At 35.9% G+C, this 1,836-nt stretch overlaps 1 protein-coding gene across 1 annotated transcript in view; it reads left to right on the forward strand.

The window, feature by feature from the left end:
• Positions 1–1,836, forward strand: part of SEC23A (SEC23 homolog A, COPII coat complex component) — a 61,556-nt gene that overhangs the window by 38,100 nt on the left and 21,620 nt on the right. Inside the window, exon 6 of the mRNA XM_023731443.1 lies at positions 440–638. Coding sequence (XP_023587211.1) covers positions 440–638 — 199 coding nt within the window. The remainder of the gene's footprint in view (positions 1–439; positions 639–1,836) is intronic.

The raw sequence follows: 1,836 nt of genomic DNA on the forward strand, positions 1-1,836 counted from the left end.
GTAGGGAATTCTGATATTTTATTCATTTTCCAGTTTGACAAACAAGAATTACTTAGGCTGAGAGAAAACCTGTGTTTTGTATTTCTATATTTGTGCTTTTAGAGAATTGAGGAAATATATTTTTAAAGTTTGATAAAGAGAATTGTGGTATACATACACACATATGCATATCATTATTTTTACTTGTAAAAATCTTAATGTTTTAAAGGAATGTGGTTGGAGGTCTGCTTTTACTGTTACTTTAGAGGATATTAGATGTGGATATACTTCTCTGAAAAAAACAGTGAATGCTATACTAAAACTGCTATTACTGATACTTAAAAAACATGCTAATGTTTCTAGGTAATGTTGGAATTTTGAAATGGTGATAGCTTACTGAAGTTACTTGGTGTATCTTCTTTTTAATTTAAATCTGTGATAGTCAGTTATGATATTGTGAATATAATGATTCAACAGCACTTCTATGCTTTCTTCTTGTCTTTAGCTGGGCAGATGCTCAAACTCAAATCCAAAACATCGCTGCTTCTTTTGACCAGGAGGCAGCTGCTATTCTTATGGCCCGCCTGGCAATATATAGAGCAGAAACAGAGGAGGGGCCAGATGTCCTTAGATGGCTAGACAGACAGCTTATTCGACTGGTAAGAAGTAAAAATTGTGCTTTTCTAAATATGTATGCATTTAATGGTAATAATGTTTGATGCAGATAATCTCCTTCAAAATACTTAACAGTGTAACTGAAATATACTCTGATAGGTACTTCCGTTCAAATTACTGAGAAAGACATAATAATGAATAGTAGAATTCAGTGAGATAGTGAAACAGAATGCCTTTTTTGTTTTAAAAGCAGCAATTATGTAATCTATTATTCCCACCCCCATTTTTTTTGGCTGGTATGAACAATGAGTTTGAAATTTAATCCTAGATTACTATAACTTTTTACTGCTTTTTTGCGTATTTTTTCTTCATTGTTATAGTTTTCATTTTCTATTTTCATTCTAATTGCTCTATTAAACATATGCCATTTAAAAGAAAGTTATTCGGGTATAAAAACTCTGAACATCCCAACATAAATTGTAGACAAATATTATCTGAAGGAGCCCTGGTGGTGCAGTGGTTAAGCGCTTAGCTGCTAACTGAAAGGTCAGCAGTTTGAAGCCACCAGCTGCACTTTGGGAGAAAGGTGGTAGTCTGCTTCCATGAAGATTTATAGCCTTGGAAACCCTGTGAGGCAGTTCTGCTCTGTCCGACAGGGTTGCTACGAGTCAGAATGTACTCAGTGACATTGGGTGGTTTTAACAGGTATTGATTATCTGGATCTAGATTACAAGTTAGTAAAGTTATTGATAAGGTCTGATTTACTTGCCTTTTTAACATTTGAGAAACCCATTATACACATTATAACCTAGAGTGCTTAATAAGCTCTGTTCTGTTCTTAATGCTCCCCATTTACTCTATAGTAAAAGGACTCTTTTAAAAACTGTAAACTTGACTATCTAACTGATCCACAGCCATCGCCCTTCTGTCGTTGGAGGCTTGCGTTCTACTATGATGCTGAACAGGCTTCAGCAGAGCCTCTAGACTAAGACAGATTAGGAAGAAAGGCCTGGCAATTTACTTCTGGAAATCAGCCAGTGAAAACCCTATAGATACAAGGGTCTGATCTGCAACTCATTATGGGGATAGCACAGGACTGGGCAGCGTTTCTTTCTGTTTTGCATGGGGTCACCGTGAGTCAGGGGCCAACCCAAGGGCAGCTTACAACAACAACAATACTAGCCCATTTTACAGGTGTTCAAAAAAATTCTAAGAAGTAACCTGAAGATTAGAAATCTACAT

This window comes from Trichechus manatus, unplaced genomic scaffold (genome assembly GCF_000243295.1).
Source record: "Trichechus manatus latirostris isolate Lorelei unplaced genomic scaffold, TriManLat1.0 scaffold00043, whole genome shotgun sequence".
Classification (NCBI taxonomy): domain Eukaryota; kingdom Metazoa; phylum Chordata; class Mammalia; order Sirenia; family Trichechidae; genus Trichechus; species Trichechus manatus.